Consider the following 25933-nt stretch of genomic DNA (forward strand, 5'->3'; position numbering starts at 1 on the left):
ACGGACTGCTTTGGAAGGCTTACCACCTACACGCTACGCTAACCACGCTTCTCGACAGGCAGGAGCGATAAGAGACACCTATGCGCAGCTCTTTGAAACTACAGAGGCGGTACCGTGGCAAGGCCATATGATTTAAATTAATACATAGAAAATGCTGTACTACTTATTCTATGATATTAAATAATTGTGTGTTACTAACAGTTACGTGCATTTTTATTTAAGTATTGTAAACCAAAACTCACCAATTCCATAGAAATAGGGTCCCTGTAATCGCCAGTGTCTCCAAGGAAAGAATGCATTTCGTGAAACCAGGACATGGATGGGTTGTACACAGTAGCGGCACCAGAACCGGATCGCTTGGAATTCTCAATTTTTTTTAATTCGCTGTGGTAAACGGACCTCAAGTTCTTGATTTTTGATTTTATAATTTTCACTGTCAAAGTAGGATCGTCCATGTTGGTTATTAAATCTTGATATGCATTATTTCTTGCAATATTATTTTTGTACTGTGGTATATGCGGATTCCATAGGCACTCGTTGTTCCGATATAAAATTACAAATTTCAAGGTTTTTTCATCGCCCCAGCGAGACATTTTTGGCGCGAAATTGTGCACGCGCATCTACTGTGAACGACTGATCGCTACTAGCATGCTCAATAAGCAAACCTGTTCACACGCGCTAAAAGCACGCCCCCTTCCACCCGCGCCGCAGGTAGCATGCCCAAAAATCGCACGGCCGTCGATTTTTGAGCATACTCGTAATTAGCATGCTCATTATTAGCAATGTTTCGACACACGTACCACTAAGTAGCAATTGCTCAAAAGTAGCATGCTTTCGTGCTACTAACTAGCATGTGTAACTGTACCTTAAGGTTCAAACTCAGTTATAAATTTTTGTACTGTTTTTTTTTTAATTTCGTAGTATATGAATACTTTAATGTTCGTTCAGAAACGAATAATAGTTATTAAAAATATAGGAAGACATGCCATAAGTCTATTGCATTTCAAGTTGAAATACAATTTAATAGTCTACTACAATTGTAGACTTATTGAATTACATATTTGAAATTACGTTATTAAAAATATAGCTATCATTCATAAACGATTCATTTATCACCAAACAGCTATTTTTGGCTGTTGATGTTGACAGTAGGAACAACATAAAAGTGAAGTGAAGTCTTATTTCCATTTCATTCTTCAAATATGACATTAACACACATCAGAAAGAGATGCAAGATATTTTTGTTATTATGTTGCCTTCTTGCATAGTTGGTATTTGCCCAGCCAGAGCTGCCTGCCATTTTGTAAGATAAAAGGGAGATAAAAAATAGTTTTATGGTGTTAAAATTCCCAAAAAACTCCGTTGCCATTCATTTTAAGGCCCAAAACAAATGTTTAAATGGACGCATCGTCCATTATAACTCAAGTGTCACGGGATGACGAACAATTAAACAGCTATGGATCCGACAGAGGTAAATCTAACCGAGTTACACCTGTTACCCACTGCCATCAAATTGGAGCGTATAATGTTACCGCCTCGTGATACATAAATATTTGTCGATCGTGACCGATTTCGAATGAGTGGATTGTGAGGCGACATATGGTCGATTCGTGTAAATCGTGCGAGTGCGGAGCGAGGTAAACAATTGGAACGTGCGGCGCGATAACATTCCCTGGAGCAACCTTGAGAGTGGAGTTGTCTTTGGGCCAATCCCACACAGATTGTCGGGGCGAGCTTGTGCGTGTGGTCGTGGCCGGAGGTGTTGTTGTGGCGCTGACGTGCGATGGTTGTTTTAGGATCGTCCCCTGGCGGGCAGCACAACGATGGAGACGGTGTGGCGGTGGCGGGGTCCACGCCGTTGGGTGGGAAGAAGACGAGCAACGGAGGTGGTTTCCTGCGGTCGCTGCTGTGCTGTTGGCGCGGCGGCCGCGGCAAGGGGCCGCCCGGCGGGAATGGCGCGAACAGCATCGACGGTCGGGCTTCGCCCCCGCTCCTGGTTATGTCAGACCATGCACCCCGACCGCTGCTGCCGCCAGTGAGACACCAGGATATGCATAAAAAGTGTATGGTCATTGACCTCGACGAAACATTAGTACACAGCTCCTTTAAGGTAAGTCTGTTTTACTTTAGTCTATTTTATTTGCAGACATATTTAAAAAAAATACACTAAATTCATTTAAAATCTCCCTATTGAGAAGTTGGTTAAAGATGAAACATTATTGTCAATTCAATGCCATTATCACAGTGGTCCAAATATTTTTATCTTTCTACTTATAATTTGCCGTTTATAACATTTTATATGTTTATTTAAACATTACGATAATTTGTTGCCCTGAAATGACTAAATAATAAGCAATGAAGACTGTGAAATTTTCAATTTGAAAGTTGTATCAATACCAAATTAGGAAAACAGTTTGTTCTTGCAGTAGTTTCATATAATTAGGAAACAATTATATCCACTTACAATACAAAACATCTATTAAAATAACAACCTGTAAAAAGGAATTTTTATTCCATCTCCATTATAATCGTGACACAGTTGCTGAAGATAATTATAAGATTCTATTGTAGGAAACGAGCAATTTCATTTGAAAATAATCCCATGCTAACTTCTTATAAAAAAATATAAAGTTGTGCTCCATTATTGAAGATATTTTAGAATTACTTTTTCTGCAATTTCTAATGTAGGGTAAGACATGCTATGGTACATGGTGGTAATCAATGATTTCGGTGATTCTTCAACACTATTTTACGGGAATATTTATAATGTACAATTTTATATGAACATCCTATGTACTTGATAACATGGTTGTCATTTGTTGAGTAGTTGCTCATTTATTAGCTTTTATAATTGACTACTGGACATATCCCTCCCTTAAGTTCCACCACTCTTACTGGTCCTGAGCCGGTTAAATACAAAATTGAAGGTGGTAGAACCCTTTGTGGTTTGACTCTGGCGGCACCACTGCCACACACTTATTTCTGCCTCATAACAGCAGTGTTAAGCGCTGCTGTGTTCTGGTTTGAAGGGTGTGGTAAGGGAGACATAGTTTTCAGAGGCGTTGCAAATTAGTCCTCAGGGGTAGAGGCGAGTCTGTGGCCGACCTCAGGTAGGAATATCAAATCCTATCTGGGGTTGATTACATGGATTTATGGATGTTCATGGGCGGCAGTAGTCACTTACCATCACGTGGATTCATGCTCATCTGCTACTCCTAAATTATAAAAAAAAACAACAGCCTTTGCAGCCTACTGTACTTCTTTTTCCTAGATTTACAAGTACAGACTTCTCTTTAATGGTACCTTCTCTTTGATACTCTAGATTGTACTTCATTTCCACCATCAATGTTTCAATAAAATTCAGTAAAGAACTATTTGTAACATTGGGTATTTCAAACCATTCATTACACCATAGGTGATAACGTGTGGGATTGTGTTTCATCTTCAAACACATTCAAACGTTCTTGAATGTGGTCTGTTTTAAATTGTTTACACTTTTAAAAGTGCATTGAACACTTGATTGCTACTTCCTCTGACCAGGTTTACAAATACATATATCAGAATAAGTGTATTTATTCTGCAAATAATGTTTGAGATCACTTTATTTTGTTTTTAGCGCTTGATTTAAAGTTAACATAGTAACTCAAATTGTATGTTAATACTATTTTAGGACTCAAAAAGTATACAACTATAAATTGGCTTCTTAAATATGAATTTGTAAAAAATAGGTATGTACTTATTGTAAAGGAAATAGGTGATGATAATGGTTAGAAACTTAATCTCATTTGGGCGATTTAAGTTTGAATACCAGCTCTGGTTTCGAAACTTATGTGTATTCGAAGAAACTAATTATCACTTCATCTAATGGCTTAAAACTACCTTTAAGACTAATTGTAAAAAAACAAACATGCCAAATATCTAAAAAAGGTATCTTATTTTTTCTTGGAATCTTTAGTGATTAGTCAGTTCCTTGGAATTTGTTCTGTTTTTTTTATCAAATAGGTCAGCATCTGTCTATCCTGACTACTTATGACAATTAAACAATTTATACGTACAATTTGGTCTCTATTCATCGTCTCACCTCCATAATGTTTTTATGAACCATGACTCATGATTCACTGGTTTTACAATAATTACCTGAGTATCTGTTGCTTACTTATGCTATTGTAATTATGTTCAACTTTGTAATTTTTAACCCTTTAGTGTTGTTCTTAATTTTTTTGCTTAAGTAGTATCAGAGTAAATTATCATATCAGATGATAATTCACTATATTCTCAACTTTTCTATACTTAAGTTATAATAACGGTTGACACGTTGCTAATTAGTACATATGGTTTTTACATACACATGTGTGTATAGAGATCCAAAGATATGCATATAATATATTTTTTATTTTTCTATATTATTACTTCAAACTATAGCACCTGCAAACTTATTTATGTTTGGTATTCTTCCATTTGATATTTATAAGGGTAGTGGATCATCTACATATCTCTATTCCAAACTTATGTGATAGTGTTAATGTTTTCTAAGCATGTGTATGTCTTATTCTTTGACACGTCCTACGGCCCAAAATGCTTGAAGGATTTTACATATGAGGTGTCGTTAAATTCATCTAAACTGTGGGAGTGACAAAGGCTGTATATGCAAGCTGTCTGGGTTTTTGTTCTTGAATGATAGAATACTTTTAGACCCGGTAGTTTGTTGAGGTGGAAAACATTGTTTTTGTATGCGAGTGTCTTCCTCTTATTAGTCATCGCTATTTTATTGTCATTTCATTGATAACTGATAACAGACAATGCCAAGCATTAGTACTGCAAATATGCATTCTACTCTACGATATCTACAATAGATATGTTTTATTGTCTGTTATGGTATGTATTATAATCATGTATCAGATAATGTAATAATGTTTGAAAAGGTCCATTCATTTTGCTACTGTAGCTATTGTGAAGAAATGTAGAGATGTTTTTATTGAAGTTACATCAAGAGTTCACGTTTGAATCTCGACGTGACAATGCAAGGACAGATTTTTGCTTGCAGTTTTTTCGTGTCCACATAGACGTTATTTTGGCTTGTATTTGAACTACGATAGTTATATATTTTATTTTAGATATCCTATTATTACCTGTCACCCAAACCCATAATAATTATGTACCTAAATATATTATTATGATGTCTGTTTAGTTGGAAGTTAAACACATAACTTATTGTGCGCATTTTTTACTTTGTTGCTCTTTTTACTTTGATAGCTCAAATTATGTGTAATTGCGATTATATAATAGGTTGAACGAGGCCCAATCGCGGGTACGATTTGCAAAAAATGCGAATGTTTATCTTTCATTATCTCGAATTGACGTTAATAACTGGAATCTTGAGTAGTTCGCGTGCAGGGAACGGCCTGAAAGTGTTCAGAATGAACTTGATTGTGCCAAATTTTATTTTAAACCAAGTTTAAAAGACGATTATTATGTAGTACTGCGTTACAGCTGCAATCCTAGGTATTCTAGCACTGTCTGTAGGTCTATACTGAACATCCGTCAACGAAGTTTCGTCGTACTATAAATTCGTCATTTACCGTCGAGATTCTACTAGGATCTGAAATAACTGTCAGATTAAATTTGTCGGACGTGATTAAAATCGTGTAGAGAGTTTAGCTGTCCAATTATTTGTTAGTCATGTATGCCTAGTAAAAAATCACGAAACGGAGTAAACTATGGACCTCGCGCGTACAGAATACATTTGCACCTGGGTAGCGCGGTGGACTGTGGCATAAACCCCGAGACCTAACACCCTGAGAGTACACCCGTGCCCAGCAGTGGGGCAGTAATGGGTTGATGACAACCACGTTAAAATTATAAGTTTTCTTAATGGTTGAGGTTTGTTGCTTGCTCTTTTTGATGTACAACTTTAAAACATTCTGAATTTGCGGAAGTTGCCATTTTTCATCAGGTGGACTGCGTGCTCGTTTTCGACCTTATCTTTACTGAAAGTTTTGCGTAGACTAAATATGCAAAAGACGTCACTGACCAGAGAGTCAGCTCACTTTCATTCAATAGTTACGACCTTCTAGTCACTTCATCAGGTTGACTTTATATTTTGTAATATTAATTCAAAAAGATAAAAATAGATCGATATATCCAAAAGAGGCTTGATTGGGTCACTTTTTTCCACAATCCACGCAGTGTTTCGTCATTGCGGTATTTCGGATTTGCGCGCTCCGCTCGTATAATTGATGAATATATTAACGCTAATTGGTTATATTTATATAAAAGTATTATTTGCATGCCGCTAATTATTTATTCCAATGTTCATTCATTCGCGTTTGCCGTGTTGTGGTTCCTTGAGATTATTATGTGCATATTTAGCCTTTGGTGATATTATATGAGCTTATTTACGCTTGCAATTACTTTTTATTATAAGAAATAAACTTGAGAATTTTCTTTTATGAACTTGAAGTAGCTTTGAAAGGTGTTAGAGCCTTATAGTTCGACCAAGGACGTATTGCTGCTTCACCAACTTTTATGGTGAAATAGTTTTTGCGTTTCCGTAGAAAGGTTAGACCTAGAATGATGGCTATCCTTGAAGTCGGGCACGGATGCCTAGGTATTCTTAGTTGCTATTCCTAAGGATTAGGTTGAACAGCCTCCTGTAAATCACACTCTTCAGATTTTTACAGCAGCCTCATAAAACAGCTGTTGTGAGACAGGTGTAGCGGTAGTGCCGCCGCTATCGAATTATAAAGGGTACTAACAAAGGGTGGTGTGAAAGGGTCACCATATAACAAATATTATAAGCACTGAATAGTTCGCAACGCGTTTTACATATTGACGGTGACAATTAAATTACAACGACGTAATTAAGACGTTGGTATTTTTTGTGCTTAATTACTTACGACGCAATTACGTTCAAGCGATTAACTAGTGAATAGTCACGTGTATGTATAATTAATACAACCGACGAATGTAATTTAGGATACATATTCAAGATTAGTTATCCGTTTCACTTTAATTTGTTCAGTTCAAAACATCAAAAATTGTGCGATCCACCGAATTGCGATATAACCATCGAGCAACTTGCTAGATTCGTTTCATGTAAGAAATGTGGATCACTGTTAGCTGATCAAATGTTAGAGTTTCTGCACGCGCAGAAAAGGCGTGCCGGGGTCACATGGCGCGTTTTGCCCCGGGTGGCACGGTTTGGGGGCGGCAAAATGTATATTGGCGGACCATTTTTGTATCAATTCATTCTTTTTGGGGGATATAATCAGAACCTAAAATGTGGGCTTGTTAAAAACAAGTTACCTTTTTACTCCTTGCAGTCAAAATCTATTCAGCCGTTTTTTAAATAAGTCTACAAATACCGACGTAAAAAAGTTTCTTATTTTCGTTGTATGTTTTGTCAAAGTATTTCAATTTATTTTCACTTTTTTAATACAGTGTTAATTTATTGATGTCATTCATAGAATAAGTCTAAAAGTACTCTTAGTTTCCTTGGTACTCTAGATTCATTATTGTTGTAAGAGACAAAAGATACAAATATCAAAATAGATAATCAGTTATTTTGTTACGCAAAAGTGCAGCCAACAACCGGTTTATCAAAATATACTGAGATAACACGATTTCTTATCACAACACTCGTATCATTCAAGGGTGCAGTCAGCCGATCTTATTGTTTTGATTTTTTATAGCACACACGTAAAAGAGATAACTATAAACGCATAAATAGTTATTATTGATTTTATAAGTACTGTATTATTTTAAAGAAGCCAATGTAATTTGACTTTTGATGATAGGGTTCTGAGGTGCGAAATCCGGCCATGATAGCACTTCCGATTTATCGCAGTTATGAGCGTTGGCTATTGTAATCTTATTTACGTCCCCGCTGGGGATACCGTGTTCTGTCCATAACTGAAGGGGTTTACAATGTGGTTGGGTGTTAGAAATCAATTATAATGTCTTAACAATGAAGTAAGACATGGTTTTGAAATTATAGAACTCTTTAAACTTCGACTCGGGGACACCATCGCCACATCTTCCGCGAGTTTAAGTGGTCAATGCTGCTTTGTACAGATTTGAAGGGGGAGGCAAGAAAAACATACTAATCCAAGACGTTACAACTTATTCGTCAGGAGTAGCAATGTATCTAGCCGAGTCGTTTGTTACTTCAATGAAGGAAAAAAAAAAACAGATTTCAAATGTGGCCAAACGTACGTTAAGTGTACTCTCCTGCACTTTTTTAGCGTGCTGGGCTTTAGATTCAATCCGCATTCTGATAGAAATACATCACTAGCAAAGCGACTGTAATGGGCCAATGATGATGTATAAAGAAATCCCACATAAGCCACTGTCAATAGGTTCTTTTGTTCGTGCCTGTTTTAATTGATGCCAATGGTGCCCGTTGGGAATCGCTCGTTGTGAAAGCCGAGCTCCACTTACGTATTTATATGTGTAGGGCCTCATTCGCGTAACACATTTTAACGTTGGCCTATTGTTCGTACTCTGTAGATTATTTTATAAAATTGTTAGATTTTTCTCCTGCTTTATAAGGTTAGTTGGTTCGTCTGTTATAGCATCGTCATCATCAACATCATGGTCATATTGTGGTCACGTCTATACTCATTGTATCTTGTATTATAGATATTATATTGGCATGTTTGCGCTGCTGGGTCATGTTTGGAGAAATTACTATTAAAGTAGCTGTATATGCTATTGCAGTTTTTTTTCTGAGAAAATAAGGTATCTGCATAAGCTTCCCATAGAATTCCTGTTCAGACTAGGTAATAGTTATCTATAAACCTACAGTGTTAACATGACGCAAAATAAAATCATTAGTAGAAGTAAAACACTTGGAGGTCTAGTCTCTGAATGATATCTATTTATGATCGCTCTAATCGTTTTAATTAAATAACTTATCTAATTATTTTAATTATGTAAGCTTGCTTCTAATTATAGTAAGATTTACTATAATAATGCTTTAAATTATGATTTTACATTTAACAGAGTAGTGGCTTTATTAATAAACTAGTTTTTGCCTGCGGCTTCGCCCGCGTTTAAAAGAAAATAATATGACATACTAACATACATAAAAATGAAATTCGTACCTTCATTGGAAAGAAAGTGGCGCCATCTGGCGAAAATTGGTCGTACCAACTCTGAAACCTTCATCCCTTAATCAAATGCATAGTTTACGATTCAATCCTTAATAATATCGATTAAAATAATCGACTTTTTGGCCCAAAAGATCGATTCTCCGATTAATCGATCTTAGATCGCCATCCCTAGTTCCCGTGCGATTTCCGGGATAAAAACTATCCTACGTCCTTTCTCGGGTCTCAGACTATTTTTGTACAAATTTTCATTAAAATCGGTTCAGTGGTTTAGGCGTAAAGAAGAGACAAACAGGCAGACACGAGTTAATTTCGGATTTGTAAAATTTATGTAAGAATTTTACATTGTATTTAAAGTGTATAAATAATGCTATACGAGTTTACGTAATATTAAAAATTGGAGCTGCAACATACAAGACATTATTTTATACGAAGTTATTTGCTTGAGAAATTTTATTTTAGTCTTATAATACGATCTCTTTGTTTAGTTTACTTTTTGTGCGACTTTTATGAATTTTTCTTCATCTTAGTATCAAATTTCAATGCAGTTTCTCGTTTTCTATTCTCGTTTTATACTAATGAACAGATTTAATTTAAAATAAAGCACAATGAGATCTAGAGAATCATGCACGAATGGACTCATTTCTTTTGATGTACATATTCCTCGCAAGAAATGTTCTTCAAGAAATGATCTTGTTTTGTAGATTTTCTTTTTATCTTTTATAGCCAGCGCGGTAGATATAATTAGATTAGATTAAATTACTGACCTATGCAGAATTTTGTCTACATTTGTCAGTAATATTAAGTATGTTTATACAAGACTAAAGTGTTTTGGAAATGGGCGTCCTGATTGTGCATATTTTGTAGTCACGTCAATGTAATTTTGAATGTAATATGACATGTCACTTTTATTTCAAGTTTTTACTAAGTGCTGGTTTACTTAGTTCAAAATAACTGCAGATTCGTGTCAACTACTCAAGAAAATGTATCTTTTTTAAACTCTTCGTGAATATGATTTTTTACTTTTACATAAACGCTATTCTCTGCTCTATTGTTCTTTAAAATAATTACACGTTCAATGAGAACTCCCATTTCTTGAAATCTTTTCCCTCAAGGCCTTACTTAACAAGGATTTTGCCATGTCGTAGTTCAGGTTATTATTTAAATCAGAAATAACTAAGCACTTTGTAAGGAAACGTTTTTAACAATATAATTATGCAGGAATTTCCACGAGGCTGTGTTTATTTTGATTTAGATTGGCAATTATATGGCTATTACGAGCATAATATGGCCGTAGATTATTATGGCGGCCATGAAATTAATCGTGCCACCATAAAAACCCGAAACGGTCGCGAAATGTACGATTCGACGGTTAGCTATATTCGGTGATTTGAGGTCGCGTGACATCTTATCGTAAAATATCGAATAAACTTGTAATAACATACATAAGATATGTATGTTCTAGTTTTAAAAGTAATAGTAACAGTAAGATCGAAACTTTCGAAAATGAATTGTGTAATTGCATCACGTTTGTATCGTTGTGTTTGTAAAGTAAGTTGTATCGAAGTAAATAGTTGATTCGAAATTGAAATTAACATGAAAGAAGTGTAAGGGAGGCAGATAAAAGTGTTAAAAATAGCAATGAGGTTTTGGTATTTAACAAATAATCTGATAAAAATTCTTAGTAATTAGTAAAGAGTGGTTTTTTAAACCTGAGTCTTCCCGTCTCGTAACATGTTTTTTCCAATTACTATGTTCGTATAATTTAGCCCTATCTTCTGTAATGTGTAATTCTTTTAGATAATTGATATTTACGTGCTCGTACTCGTGCGGTTCCAAGTTGTCCTAAAAATTAACAAGGCATCTGTCGTCGATCTCGGATAGGAAACCTATCCTCTTTAGGGTTGATTACATATGTTCACTAATTACTTACGATCAGGTGGATTCCGTTCTCGTTTGCTCCTTCAATTTCATAAGAAAATAAAAAGGAATACCAAGACGAGGAGTCAGCGACCACAAGAATCGTGTTTCTTCGGTACGTTTCAGTTTGGGAACTAGAGCGTGCAGAGTTCAGACGGAGATCTGCTTAAGGGCCCGCAAAAACGGAACGGGTAATACGAGATTCATAATGTGTATTATACGCGCCGTTGTTGCTGCCTAAACATGGATGGAACCTGTTTCGGCGGCGACGCTTGATGTATCCTGCTTTGACCGTCTGAAAGAAATAACGCGCTACCATTTATTTTCACATTTTATGAACAGTAGTGGTATGAATTGTGGCTCCAATACTGGGTATATCTAACGCACCTCTGAGTTCGAAATCACGTGTGTATTAAACTCTACACTTAGCCAGAATAGTGGTCGTTTTCTGCTGATAGGAAACTTGTGCTTTTGCTTAGCAGTAGGACGATAATTGGTTGATGATAAAAACTTATTATTTGTCCTTAACTTTTCATGATTATTCTCTTAACGGTTATTAACTTTATCACTCCACAGTAAGATATGCTTTGCAGACCTCATTTCCCTATATGGCAAGTCAGTTTCCCGTATAATATAATAAAGTGCCATAAATATAATCGATTTTCGAAAGATGGATATAAAACAGTATTACTAAATTAAGCAATAAAATCAATGTTCAAAACGTTAAAACTGAATGCGGTGAGCTTTGCAACAGTATAAAGTAATTATGTACGTTATGTGCTATTATTTCATGTCTTAATTTCTTACGTATCCCGAATACCGTTAGTGCGGTTGGAACATAAAGACAAAAACCAATTTCCCAACCCTTTAGCAGCGAAGCCTTACAAAGGCGAGCCGGCGCCGTTAAAACTATAATATTCCTTTCAGACATAACTTCACAAAGTTGCTTTACGATCGTTCGAAACTGTGCATTTTTGCATGCAACTTAGTTATTAAACAATGCTCTACCTGTGAACTCGTCTTATGTCTTCTATTTCTTTTTAATGATGCTGAAGTGGCAAACGTACATGCAGTTGCAGTCCACCTGATGGTAATCTTTGCTCGACCGTTAATTAATAAATATGGTTGTTTCGGTTATTTTTGAAAACGGTTACGTTGCCGATATTTTGTTTACATGCTGATATGGGCAATAGTTTTTTTTATATCCATAATCGGAAGCAGCTTGCGTGCATTTTCATGCGCATTTTCAATTTTAGCGAGCGTTAAAGCCTCAAAAGAGTCGTAATGAACATGAGATTGAAAACGGTGTAAGTTTTACATTTGGTAATTAAGTTATGAATATCGAAACTATATATCCAGTATAGCAATATCGTTCTATATTTACATGAAAGAACGGTTTTAGGTACAGTACGGTATATCGAAATCAGGCTTAATTTAATCCATGAATAGTTGAACGGTTTTTTAACAAAATCTCAATCGTACCGGCGGTTTTGCACCGTGCCGTACGCATATTACAATGTCCTTGTCGCCACTTGTTATGACATTACGTCTTGTTAAATATTATCACCAGTGCGATCTTTATAATAATAATTTGCACCGTTTCTTTGTTGCTGTCTTGATGAAAATAAATATATGCGGACACGATTATTAAATTATTACGTCGTCTACCGGTTTCTCGTTAGTGGCTTATTAATACTGTTTTTTAACTTTGTTAGTAATATGTTTATTACTTTTGCGTTTGTTACTGTTGCGTTTTTATGTTCCAAAATTATAAGTATTTAAAAAGGAGGTTCGTGGTTCGATTTCGGCGGCACCACCGCTACACCTATTTCTACCTCATAACCATAACAGCAGTGTTAAGCGCTGCCTTGTTCTGGTTTGAAGGGTGTCGTATGGGAAATATGCTTATCCGAGGCGTTTCAGCTTAGTCCTTAGGGGTGCCGGCGCATGTGTAGCCGATCTCAGGTAGGAATATCTAATCCTATGTGGGGTTAATTAAGGATGTCTATGGGCGGTTGTAGCTACTTGCCATCGGGTAGACTGCATACTGCTCTGCTACTCAAATATTATAAAAAAGGAGGATTTCTTAATTTTCCCACGGACTTGAGAAATCTGTCCTATCTCCGCTGATCGCAAACATATCCCGCTTACACATTTATTGATCAATCAAATAGCTGATTCGGATTCCTATTTAACTTTTCAATCTGAAATTGGCTTTTATTGGCTTTGCTGACGAATATTAAATATTTGCCTAGAAGCCAAGCCCTGGATTATGGAGTATCTAAAGGATCTTCTGATAAAGGACCAATGTTTTCTATCAGTATTTGCAAGCTTCCTGTTCTGATGAGCTATATAAGTGGCCAAATTAAACATACTTCTTCACGCTGGTCCAATGGCAATTGATTGAAACCTAATGGAACACAATGATGGTCAACGATTGTTGTGTGTAGTATTTTTTATCAATATTTATATTTAGTCTTATAATGTTAGATGCCAGTAAAACACGTGATCGATCAAAGGGGCCCGTTGACCTGAAACGATAATAATAGTAAGGGGCAGGAAAGGTTGCCATGTTATGAAAATTTATTTTGTAATAATAACCTCATGTCTTCTCGTATCTCTAGATAGAAGAGACCTGTGTTTTATCGTCTATTAAAATATTTTATAGTAAACTGATGAAAGTGGAAAGAAGAGCCATTTGGCATAAGACATATCGATAAGGTATCGATATGCCAAATGGCTCAAGTAAATAACTGAAAATATATTTTTTTAATTCGTGTTTTTGACTATATGTATTGTCGTGAAGACGACCACAGATTGCGAAAAAAAACGACCGAAATCAGTCAATATAAAAAGAAATATCAAAGATAAAATAGACTTGCGTGTGAAAGTAAAGATTTTTGTGAAGGGAGTATGGGTAACACACCTGTTACTTTTTAATTGGATGGAGGTGGATTAAGAATTAAGTGCAAGCCAGAGAATAAAGGTGAAAGGGGTCGGTTGTACATTCCTAATATTATTTTTATATGATTGAAATAGTAAAAGAATATGCAGTCAACCTGATGGTAAGCGATCATTACCACTCATGTACATCTGTAACCAACTCCATATAGAACTCTCCAATCTGAAGTCGATAATAGATGCATTGCCACTTCAGAAGACTAAAAAAAAGTAATCTCATAAAGTCCAAAATATTTTGTGTTTTGAACAAAAGTGGTGGTTGCTATTTTCAGATTTTAATTTATTTTTTATGACTAACTGTTGAATATAGGTCTTTTCGGATCTGTGTATGTAAAGTTATTCATACATAACAAGGACGAGATCCGTCCTTTTATTTTTACTCTGTTTTATAACTGCCCGCGGTAACCTCGGTTGGTATATTGCTTCCGCTCCCGTCAGAGGTGCAGTAACAAAGGCTATTTGTATCGCTCGAGGGGTGTGCGCTGACCTCCGACACCCACATACATAAACTATGCAAACATATAAAATTAAAAGAACCCTGCATACGTCCTGCCTTTGTATAAGTCCTTGTATACTTCTATTACATATGTGTGGACTAGGTTGAAAAGCCTCGATATGTATATCTCCCTTAACGGACCCTTCAAACCAGAATATATCAACGCTATACTGTTGCTATTTGTGTGTGGTAATGGTGCATCCAGAGTAGAACTATAAAAGGAGTAGAAATCCGTCTTTGAAGGATTGAGGTCATCTAGGGGCAAATTATAGAAAGTGGATAACTTTAAAAGCTTTTCCATGAAAATGCTTATATACCTACGTAGGTGGCACGTTAAGTACTTTCATGATTGATCGATAAACCTTTGTCGGATCCTTTATTCGAATAATATTAATGATATAATTTTATTACCACTGTATTTTATAGAAGCGCTCTTTCGTCATCATGAAATTTTAACAAACTCATAAAAATTAGTATTACAGTTTCTGCGTAAGGCACGAAAAATAGACAAAAAATATCTCTATAAACAATTTTAACTTGTATTCGACGTCAAAATAACTTTCGTTTTAAAATGTTTTGCTAGAAATAAAGAAACACAATGTACGGGAAACGGGCGATATCGCGTTATGTAAAAGACATTCTATAATAATATACTTAGATAACGTAATGAGGCTGATACGTAACTTTACAGGGGCAAGTTTCATTCATTCGAAAGGATAATAAACTCGGTGCTATGAGGAAAACACACCCTATCTTGGCTTGATGAGGATGTATGAAACGCGTATGTTTGAATGGAAACGCTGTTTTTATTCTTCATTCATACATGTATTTTTTAAATTTAATACATCTACTTTGTCCTAGCTTTGCTTTAAAAATAATTGTGACTTTTATCCTTTTACCCTTCATTATCAACCCATTGCTGTCCCACTGATGAGCACGGGTCTCCTCTCAGAATGAGAAGGATTAGGCCATAGACCACCGCGCTGGCCAAGTGCGAATTAGTACACTTCACATACCTTAGAAAACTTTTCAGGTATGCAGGTTTCCTCACGATACGATCTTTTCTTTCACCGTTTAAGCAAGTGATAATTAACTTCTAATACGCACATAACTTTGAAAAGATCAAAGGTGCCTGGGATTTGAACCTTGGGCAAGAGGCCAAGTTCCTTAACCACCAGGCTATCATTGCTATTACCCTTGTTACTTGAATATATTATACTGATATGTGATTGTGATGCTATTGAGTTCGACACAGAATCTCCCGAGTTCATTATTAGTGTGATTAAAACGTATTTTTGGCTCTGTTGCATGTTATCAATAATGTTTAATTGTTTTATGTACTCTTTTTGCTTGATTGCAATGGGTAATGTGTTTTGGACGGGTTTTTTTTTGTTTTTATAATTACTGATACTGTATTGAACTCGCCGAGAATGCTTTAAATTAAATGTATCTTTATAACTGTACTAGTAGTGCCCGCGGCTTCGCCCGCATTTTAAAGAATAATATGAAATACATAAAACGGAAAATTTGTACCTGCATTGGAATGACAGTGGTGGCATCTGTCGAAAATTGGTCTTACCAACTCCCAAACCCTCGTGGGCTCTTGGACAACAACTTTACTAAAGATCATCACTTGATCAAATGCATAGTTTTGCGAATCTATAACTACTGACGAATTCAAAATTAATTATAAAAAATCTTTTCCCACGGACCAAATTGTGAATCTAAACCATTCTCAAGTCCCCTTGAACACACACAACAAATTTCATCAAAATCAGTCCAGTCGTTTAGAAGGAGTAGAAATATATATATAAAGAATAGACAATCGAATATATGAGTATTATACAATTTTTGTAAAAGAGAATCTTAAAGTCTGAATCGAAGATTTTTAATTAAAATGTTGAGGTCGTGCAAAAACGACTGAGTAAACAAGTCTCACTTTCTTAATCTCAAATTAATGAACTCTACTCGATTAAAAACTGGAACTCGATAAGCTACTTTTTGGGTTTTATTATCCTTTCAATTGTTTAAGATAGATAACATTTCAAGCACAAATGGAATTCTTTTGAAAAAACATTACCTTTTACCCGACTGCCGAGGAAGAGTTATTTAATGTCGTGGAAATAGAAGTTATTTTGAAATTAAATACATTAAAATTAAAGTGGTATCATAATATATGATAACGATGAAGAACTATAATAGTATTACTTTGGTTGCCGTTTTCTTTTTTTTTTTTATATAATATAAGAGTAGCAGACGAGCATGCAGTCCACCTGATGGTAAGTGGCTACTGCCGCCCATGGACATCTGTAATCAATCCCAGATAGGATTAGATATTCCTACCTGAGGTCGGCCACAGATGCGCCGCTACCCCTGAGGACTAAGCTGGAACGCCTCGGAAAAGTCTGTCTCCCTTACCACACCCTTCAAACCGGAACACAGCAGCGCTTAACACTGCTGTTATTAGGTAGAAATAGGTGGTGCCGCCGGAGTCGAACCACAAAGGGTTCTACCACCTTCAATGTTTTCGGTCCACTAAGGGACCCAATCCTGGCGAAGTTACTACGGTCTACTGCAATTACCAATGGCTACGATCAGCCAAGTGCGATGACTGTGTGAAATTAATTTTTAAGCGTTTTTTTTTCGTTGGGGGAAATACTATAAAGTACCTAAATATTTGAGATTCTTACTCACAAAAACCCCGGGGTGGCCGCATTGCACAATAGGGAAACCCCGTAATCTCCACTGGAACGTACCGGTGCTTCCCTTGCATGGTACCTTGTGGGTTCTTCCCTAAGTAGTTACTTTCCCCCTTCCAATATTTTGCCACGCCCAACCCGCACGGAAATTAGTGGCCACAAACGGAGACATATCCAGCATAAGCAATGATAGCTTAGTGTTTAAGAAACTCGGCCTCTTGATCGAGAGTATTCGAGAGGTCCGAGGTTCAAATCCCAGACACGCATCTCTGATTTTTCAAAATTTGTGCGTATTAGAAATTTAATAATCATTTGTTTTAACTGTGAACGAAAATATCGTGAGGAAACCTGCATATCTGAGAAACCTTTAAAAAAGTTTTCAAAGGTATGTGAAGTCTACCAAATACGCACTTGGCCAGCGTGGTGGCCTATGGCCTATGGCCAAATCCTTCTCTTTCTGAGAAGACCCGTGCCCAGCAGTGGGACAGTAATGGGTTGATGATGATGATGATTATATCCAGCGGACTTTTAAGACATGTCATTACATTAATGGATCGAATTTTAACAGTTGTCAAAGATAATATGTCGGTCGTTCACACAGTGCACATTTTCCTGTCATTGTGATCTGGCTGTATTTAATCCAGCGTCATTGAGCACTATATTGTATCTGTAATTCGTTTACCTAATACAACCATGCTATTGTTAGTGTCGGACATGTGTCTATTTACTATTGTCTACGTAGGGTTGCCACTCGACGCTTATTTTTTATATCACAAAGTATAAAAGTGAAATACGTAAAGTGTAATTAAAATACCTGAGATACTTTTAAAAATATGTGGATTTATAGATTTATTTTATTTTATTCACAAGTAGCCCAAGTTCGAGTATTACTCTGTTTAACTATTAAGGGAATAGATCTTTGAAAGCAAGCGCCCTTTCATTGGTTCACTTCCATATGCGTTCTCATAAGATTTCCGTGGAGATGTTTTATTTCTAAGATATTATATTAAATTTTCAATTAGAAAGTAATGTATTCTCATTTTATAAAATCTCTACTAATTACTTTAATTTTAGTTAATCATATAGATGAATGTATAGCAACCCTAAGTTAATTTATTGTACCTACGAGCAGCATATGTTTGTCCCTATTGTGGTCGTGATTTCGGTTCGCTCGTCGCATGTGAAGGTTGGGACCTTGGTCCAATATTTGGCCATATCGGGATCCAATATTTCGGCACTTGACTCTACATAGCCCATCTGCCCCTTTAAAACCCGACTGTTTCAAAATATAGCCAATGTTATATCACCTCACCTCATATGTTAAATGCGTCAAGCAATTGGGGCTAAAAGACTTGCCAAAGAATGAGACCTAAATATAGGTATAATATATAGGACATATACGTCCAAAAAACATTACCTTCCACAGTCGGAAAAGTCCTAATTTAGAACATTTACAAACTGTCTTACTACGTAAAGCCTAAGGCTTAATGATAAACTAATCTTTACACCAAACGCCTTGGTACAATTTCGGTCGTTTTATTCGACTTCATATACTCGTACCTAAGTTGTACGTACCTCGTACCTAAGACTAAGTTGGAAGTTACCACGCATATCAGTGCTGGTCGGTGCCTCTTGCAAATAGCTACGGACTATATAGGGAAGCCCTGTGAATGTGAATCGGTAAACCGCGTGACGCAATGTATTGTACCGATGAGTGGAATTGATTCCCAATCGTCTCATTGACGTTCAAGGTCGGAATTAATCAGACGACACCAGAATGCCTTTGACTTTGAAGTTTCCTCTGGGAAAATTGAACGTGTGATTAAATATGTATTCATGAATTTAATTAAGTATTCGATGGCAGTTTCAATTGATGAAAATATTATATTAGTTTATAAATACATAGTTAACACCCCAAAAAATTCAATTCTATTACGGCTTAAGAGATAGCCCTTCGACAGAGGGAAAGACAGTGGAGGCTTAATAATAGGTTCCGTTTTTACCCTTTGGTTACCTTTGGAACCTCAAAAAATTACATGACTGCGGCAGGCCACAGTATTAAGACGAGGTACAGTAGTCATTTTGTGTTTTGTTTTTTATATGCGGGAGTAGCAGACGAGCATGCAGTCCACCCGATGGTAAGTGGCCACTGCCGCCCATGGAAATCTGTATTCAACCCCAGATAGGATTAGACATTCCTATCTGAGGTCGGCCACAGGTGCGCCGCTGCCCCTGAGGACTGAGCTGGAACGTCTCAGAAAAGTACGTCTCCCTTACCACACCCTTCAAACCAGAACACAGCAGTATTTAACACTGCTGTTATGTGGCAGAAATAGGTATGGCGGTGGTGCCGCTGGAGTCGTACCACAAAAACTTCTACCACCTTCAAAGAGGTCTACCGAGTAATTGAATATGTCTGCTTATTTTGTCTAAATAACCCTATCTTATCTTTTTTTATTCAAAGTTAAGTATTTCGATATTAAAATTCCAACCTTGATTGATATTGAACACAATCAATTTTGTTGCTTGCAATGTAAATAATAAGAGATTAATCAATATAATGGAAAATAACAGTTTATAACAATATTTAATTGTGGCGGCCACGAGCTATGGATATGTAAATTTAAGGGCACGGCAGTGCACGCGCCATGGTCATGGCGAATTGTATGGGAATGACTTGTTTTTCAAAATAATTCAAGTCACAGCTATGAACATAAATATTTTCATTATTTATGTATTCAAATTAAGCAAAATAAGGCTGAAATTATTTTTTATGTCTAAAATAGAAATTGTAACCAATTACAAAAGCTGTGGCACTGATTTAAAATACTTTTAAGTAATTATTTATTCGGTTGAATCTAGCGAACTGTTATGACCCGTACATAATTCGTGACGTGTGTATGTTTCCCTAAAAGCATAACTTGTAGTAACATAGGTGAAGTTCAGGTTTTTGGCTAATATCAATGTAATTATCCTGTATGAGTCGAAAGTACTCAGGGATTTTCCAACTATAAGTTGTTGTTGTTGCGAATTTGCAATGTCGCCAATTATGATTAAATGTTTTTTCCTCCTTCCAGACGTGTCGAAGACGCGCAAAATACCTTAGCATAAGCAATAATAACGCTCGAGTGGTATTTACAGCAGTTAAGATGGTCATAGGCACTTATTTAAAAAAATCAGCCACACGGTGATGATATAGGCGCATAGATTGTTTCCTAAATGAGTTTTTAATGACCAAATGACGCGACATCATGTCTGCCCGTGAAGCGAATGGCTGTAATCAAAACTAAAATAATAAACAGTGGACAAAATTATAACGATTCTTGTAAGCAAAACTGATTGTGTTTTCGATAAAGCGAGGATTATTATTAGTGTCGTTATTGATTTGCGTCTTACATTTAAATGACAATGTACGAGTACGTTCTATCTAACAATGTAAGAAGTAGTAATAAGCTTGTTTGCTAACTCCGGAGAACTAAACGTGGCGCGGAACCGTCTTGTGTGAAAATGGTACGTTAGTAAACAGCCGGTTCGCGCCACAATTAGAAAAAAAGCTTTGTTTACGGCTATCTCTGTAAACAAAACCCCGCCCACGTGACGTCACCTTTGACGTCAAATACAGCATGTGTTTAATAGCACGTCTGTGCTAAATAACCTGTAGCGTGTCTTGAAGGAAAATAGATTAAGGAAAATTATCACTCAAGTGAAGAATAGTCACACGACACATTCCAACATACATAAGTGATAATTAGGTCGTGTGTTAGAAAACAAGTTGCAGTCGAAACAATGAAATCCACTGCGTCAATTGGGTCACGTATTAAATCCTCTTACGCGCAAATAGAATAGTAATGGGCTGTTACTTTATAATAATAACCTGGTGTTGACATTCTAGTTTACAAATCGTGAGTAACCCACTTTTTAAGTATTTTGAATAAAATGCGTAGATTTTAGTCACGTAATGTGAACAAAAATATTAATATGTAGAGTTCACTCATGGTCGTTGACACAAGTTTTAGTAGTTACGATTTGTTTTTGATGTACGATGAGTGATACTTGGAACGACCTCAATTTATAATTTTTATTAGTTTCATGAGCATGTCTGTAATTTGTCTTAGTACTCATCGTTAGCGGTGAACGTCAGCACATTTTTGCAACTACATAAGACTATCTACCTGATTGAATTACACACTCACAGCAATTATATCCATCTATGAGTTCTTGGAAACTCCTTATTACAGCAATACATCGCAACGATATCTAGATCCATAAATTAAATATAACCACGAATATTCTACGATGGTGATAAGAAAAGCGCTCTGAGATCATGGATGTAACTATGAGATTTAATTTTGCATTGGATGGGCAGAAGTGTCTTGCTGCAGCTATTTATCTATTGCAGTTATGATTATGACGCGAGTAAACTCAATACATCATATCAAAAGCTTTCTTTACCAACTTAGCAACTTTATATCCAACAGTCAATTTCTAAGGGCAGTTAAGCTACCACTATAATTATTTTCCGTTACCATCCCCTAGTTTCTAAAGAAGACCTATTTTCTATAAGTTGATTTTATAATGATTGATGTATACCTTACAAGTTAATACTCTTTTCTTCGTCTTATTTGCATAGGCGTATTTGGCATATAAATATGTATCTCTAATTGCAGCCTATCAACAACGCGGACTTCGTGGTGCCGGTGGAGATAGACGGCGCCGTCCACCAGGTGTACGTGCTGAAGCGGCCGCACGTCGACGAGTTCCTGCGGCGGTGCGGCGAGCTGTACGAGTGCGTGCTGTTCACCGCATCGCTCGCTAAGTACGCGGATCCCGTCGCTGATCTACTTGACAGGTGGGTTTTGGGCACACGGAAGTGGGGTTCGCTTAATTCTTTTACGAAAGTAGAAATGGAAATGGCCTATGGATAAGTGGAGTTCACTTGATTCTTATACGAAAGTAGAAACAGAAATGGCCTATGAAAACATGGGTTGGTGTCTCAAGTTCTCAGTGAAACTACTGCGTCATAGCCTATGTCATCTTTAATGTACCACTTGTCTAAGTTGATGTTTCATTCACATTACGGCGGACCTTTACTTAGTGTTCGTGGATATACTGGCTTTTGCAAATGCTCACAGTTTAGGCAAAAATAGATGTAGTTATGCTGACAGCATCTATTTTCTCTTTAAAATCAAAATCATTGCCGATGTAAAATGTTAAAAACGCATATACAGTGACAAAACAATGTCTAATGTGAATAAAATATCGAGTGGAAGTGGTAATATTGTTTTAAAATTTCTCTTTACATTAATTTTCCTATTTTATGATACACTACACGTTATGATAAACAATACAATTTGCAGACTGTTAAATCTAGTTACTGTTTAAATTAAAACCACAAAATTCAATTTTATTCTCCAATACAAAATATAAATATCAAACGACCTTACTAGCTTTTCGGGTATGCATATTGCATAAGTCGGGGCTTGTCGAAATGTCAATATTGATTTGGAGTATAAAGGCCTACTTGACCTCGCCTAGTCAAATGCAGCTTTTTATTCATTCATCGTACAGTATTGGCAACTTGCTACTGCACGAGCGTTGTATAATTTTGATCGGTATTGTTAAAATTTATTACTGAAATCAAGCGATAATGACGTTTATGAGTATGTAAATAACTTTTTTACATATTTGTTTCAGTACTCTTATATACATAATTTCTAAACTTGGCTGAAGCACTACCGTGTGTCCAGATTTGCTATAAAATGTAATATCGCCGCTGTACGCTTGTACTTCTTGCAATGAAAGACTGGTGTTCTTTTTTGGTTTGGACCTACTTAATTAAGTTAGCTCGACCATTAGAACATTTTTCTATTACGATGACTCAGCCTAAAGACAAAGACGCGGTCCAAAGTCCAAAAACAATTGATTGAATTGATTCCTACCAAACTCTTTCTGAATGTCGATGAATTTGTAGCATCTAATATTTTTTACGGGTGCGATGTAACGTATTATGTATAAAATAAATTATACGATAAGAACGTGCAGTCTGAAATAACTCTAACACACTTGCTCCATTGGCGTGTTAATTTGTAATTTATATTTCTTGGAAATTACGTATGACGTGGAGTTTCTTTTCTATAAATGAAACGCCTTGCATGGCTGTCACTTATTGCCCTTTCGAAAAAAATGCTATAAAGAATCAAATTTGATCTTTTTTTTTCATTTTTTAACTAAAAACAAATATTTTGCATAAATCATAAAAAACGTACATTCATATGGACTGTTGTGGCTGTCCATAAGCAAAGTTCTCAAACAAGTATTTACTATTTTGAAAAAAAAAAAACTAACAACGTTTAAAACACATTCTGAAGTGTCCTAACATTTGTACCGAAACCCAAGGGTTAGTGTGAACGTACTTGAAGGGCGCAGTCCTTTTCCCCGCCTGAGAGGACGATGGGGAAAGCAACAACCGTTAACGATGACACTTGTGCCGAGTGCGAGGGTCGTTCGGACATTTTGAATGTAGAGGCAGGTGGGGAAGTGTGGCTGAGTGAGTGTGATTGCCGAATTGCGTCGTGAAATGGTAGTGTTTTTCACTTAAGTATCATGTACTAGGGTATAAGCAGAAGGTTATTTCAATAATTTGTATTTTTATTTCTCGTCACATTAAACAATTATTATTGAGGCTACCATTGCCTCTTAGACCTGTCTGCTTAGATTGCAAAGACAAGCAACATTAATCTTGTTTCGAAATTTTGATTTGATTTGAGTTGTTGATATTTTAAAGGAATTTTAATTGTCTCTTATTCATTTCTTTTTGATCTACTATGATTTACTTGTGGTTGCAGTGACAGAATAAAATAATAATATAACGAAAGAAAAAGGAAATCAAGCTTTTCGCCTAATAACGTAACAAACATTCATCCGTCCTCACTAATTCTAGAATTTATAATATTATTAAGAGCTAACATATTCAAATCCTGTAAATTCTACGGTTTCTTTTTTAAGAGTTGAAAGGAAAAACTGTCGCAACCAATTATCTTTCAATTTGGCAACTTCAATGAAAATCGCATTTTGATTCTGAACCTTCGTCCTGAATTATATCTTTATTAACCTGAATATTATAATTCTTGAAGTTATTTAAAATATTAATTACAATAAATATATAGGTACATAAGTCATGAAATAGTTGAAAACAATGTAGATAATGATGTTTGTTTGTTTTGTGGTGAAATTATGCGGTTATTGTGTCGCGTCAACGAGGTCAACTGTTATTATTACTAAATAATTAATTTAAATATTAGTTTGGTCACTTAGGTTTTTCGAAGGCTCAAGTATGGTTAAGGTATTTACATTTTTAAATATGTTTATTGGTACTGCGACGAATAACTGTATTTTATTTTTTACCTTATAATTGCAGAGTTAAGCGTTTAGGCTTCTTCTGTCACAATATTTGTGAATATGTGAAGAATGTTTTGAGTCAAGTTAATTAAAAAGAGCGCCCGGAGATGAACACCTTGGAGATGCTTTTTTCGTTTATTGGAAGAAATTGTTATTTTATATCGTTTTTTTGTGAGTTCTACAAAAACGCACGCGTCATATCGTCATGTCGCATTAGTTATACCCATTAATTTCTTTATGTATAATAATGTCATGTATATTTGCTTATTAGGCCTACACGAAACTAGATATGTTTTATCATCTCTAACTTACAAGAAATACATTGTAACTTGTCGTATTAGTAGAACCTAGCAAATATCTGTCTTTTACCACTTTAAATTCATGTCATTTCTTCCTCGATTGTTTAAATGAATTCAAAGCGAGAAGTCGCAGCTCGTTGAAGGCTGAGCGACCATTGAGTGCCCTTTGTTTATGCTCTATCGCGACCATGCGGGCCTCTTGAGCCCATAAGGGTCACCCTATTTGTATAGATTGATTTGTTTGTTGAGTTGTGGAACGTGGGAAATTAGTTTGCGGTAAATGCGCAAAAAATAATTATGTTTTTTGTATTGCAGTAGCGTACAATCTTAATTTTTACAGAACTTTTAGAAAAAGACACATAATAGACTCTCGGACATGTAGTTTTTCAGAAAAATATTTTGATATTTTAAAAGTTTTTATTTTATTACTTGGCTCACTCGTTATCGTTTGCCTAGATTTATTATATATGCAGATGGTTTCAGTAACTTTGAACACAAAGCGGGCTCGAGCAACGCACACAAACACCGTTCACCGACACGTTATCTCGGTGGGACTCGGGCGAATACGTGCGCGATTGCACGCGTATGTTCATCGTTGTACCACTGGTATATAGCATACACGTGCTAGACATAGTGTCGTACTCGAACCACAAGCAAGCATATGCTGTAACGAATGTCAGTAGCGCTTAACGTCCACTCGACAAGCGGCGCGATAAATTGGACGAATTGGAGTTAGGGAGCGTGTGATAATTGAATAATACTTGAGATCACACTGTGTCTAGGGCACTAGAGTAGAGTGTAGTTAAATGATCCCGTAGTACTACGAGCCTGGAATGCGGCCTATAAAAATTACACCTTGAGAACTATAAAACTTGGTAGTACCATGCCATTGCGATGCATCACAAGCAACGTCGAATTAAATCTTAATTGTGCAATCTACCTCGCTATACATCGAACGCGGTGCAATATTTGCACTTTAACACTGCAATCTAGCCTATGTGCTGAACAACGTTGCGAGATGTAGACAGTAACTCTACTACTATATAGGTA

At 36.1% G+C, this 25933-nt stretch overlaps 1 protein-coding gene across 1 annotated transcript in view; it reads left to right on the plus strand.

The window, feature by feature from the left end:
* The first annotated feature begins 1257 nt into the window (after positions 1 to 1257).
* hzg (CTD small phosphatase herzog) overlaps positions 1258 to 25933 on the plus strand; it is a 28100-nt gene continuing 3424 nt past the window's right edge. Inside the window, exons 1-3 of the mRNA XM_073081186.1 lie at positions 1258 to 1471; positions 1797 to 2110; positions 21854 to 22035. Of these exons, the coding sequence (XP_072937287.1) occupies positions 1399 to 1471; positions 1797 to 2110; positions 21854 to 22035 (569 nt within the window). The 5' untranslated portion in view covers positions 1258 to 1398. The remainder of the gene's footprint in view (positions 1472 to 1796; positions 2111 to 21853; positions 22036 to 25933) is intronic.

Source organism: Epargyreus clarus, unplaced genomic scaffold, assembly GCF_041222505.1.
Source record: "Epargyreus clarus isolate Ecla_fem2 unplaced genomic scaffold, WU_Ecla_fem_2.2 ptg000015l, whole genome shotgun sequence".
Taxonomy (NCBI): Eukaryota; Metazoa; Arthropoda; class Insecta; order Lepidoptera; family Hesperiidae; genus Epargyreus; species Epargyreus clarus.